General features: G+C 52.7%; 1 protein-coding gene across 1 annotated transcript; it reads right to left on the reverse strand.

Moving 5' to 3' along the window:
• Positions 1 to 10: 10 nt before the first annotated feature.
• Positions 11 to 995, reverse strand: LOC113942759 (hsp90 co-chaperone Cdc37-like; the record flags this gene model as incomplete). Its single annotated transcript, XM_027633808.1, has 3 exons — positions 976 to 995; positions 564 to 679; positions 11 to 193 (listed from the first exon to the last, which is right to left on the reverse strand). Coding segments are annotated over exons 2-3 (297 nt in total), but the record flags the coding sequence as incomplete, so codon positions are not given.
• Between the last annotated feature and the right edge of the window lie 6 nt (positions 996 to 1,001).

The following is a 1,001-nucleotide window of genomic DNA, read 5'->3' on the forward strand; positions in this document are numbered from 1 at the left end:
AAACCCGTGGAAATCGGGGCACCCTCAGCCTCGAGGGGGGGGTTTGGGGGTGCCCAGGTGGGATTTTTACCTTAATTTTGGTGAAAAACTGCCGGAAACAAGCCCTGGGATCGACCTTGAGGCTCTTGGCCAGCTCCAGGATGAACTGCATGACGATGGTCTGGTGGGCCACCTGCTCCATCAGCGCGTGTTTCTGAGGGAAAAGGGGGTGAGAATCCCAAAAATTCCCTGTTCCCCACAGCGGGGACGAGACTCGGTGGGATTTAATGATCCTAAAGGTCTTTTTGAACCCAAATTCTTCCCAAATTCCCTGATTTTGCACCCAGCTCTGGGCTCCTCGTGCCAGGAAAACCCAGGACGGGGAGCTGAGGGTGAGTTCCCCCTTTCCAAGGAGGGGGTGGGCACCCTCAAAGAACGATTTCAAGGATCTTTCCCCACCTGTAATTCCCCAATTCCCTCATTTTTTGGCAGGAAAACCAAACCAAAAGGCCCTGTGAGGTGAGGACAAGGCAACTCCAGCCTGGAAAAAGGGATTTCACCCCAATTCCACCCCAGTTTCTCACCTCTTCCACCTCCAGGTCGATGCACCAGATGACCAGGTAGTTTGCTGTCTCCTCACACACCAGGTGAGGGTTGTCTGAGAGGTATTTCTGGCTGTCATCCCAACGCCTCAGCATCCCTGGGAAACAAAAGTGGGAATGTTTGCCACGTGGTAACTAAGGAAGGGACTCTAAACTTCGTCAGGAAAGCAGGAGGAAGGAAGGGGGTGACTCATCCCGAGGTTTAATTAACCCACTCCCCTTAAATTGAGCTTTGCCCCAGCAGGGAAAAATTGGGAAAAACACATAAAATCCGTAATTTTTCAGTGGAGTGAGTGGATTTCCTGTGGATTCCCGGCACAGGGAGGGTGTTTCCAAGCATGGAGCCCCCCAAAAAAGGGGGTCCCAGCCCCCCAACCCCCCCCCAAACACTCACCAAAGTGTTTGATCTGCTTCTCGTAT

The sequence above is a fragment of the Corapipo altera genome, unplaced genomic scaffold (genome assembly GCF_003945725.1).
Source record: "Corapipo altera isolate COAL_440 unplaced genomic scaffold, ASM394572v1 56753, whole genome shotgun sequence".
NCBI lineage: Eukaryota > Metazoa > Chordata > Aves > Passeriformes > Pipridae > Corapipo > Corapipo altera.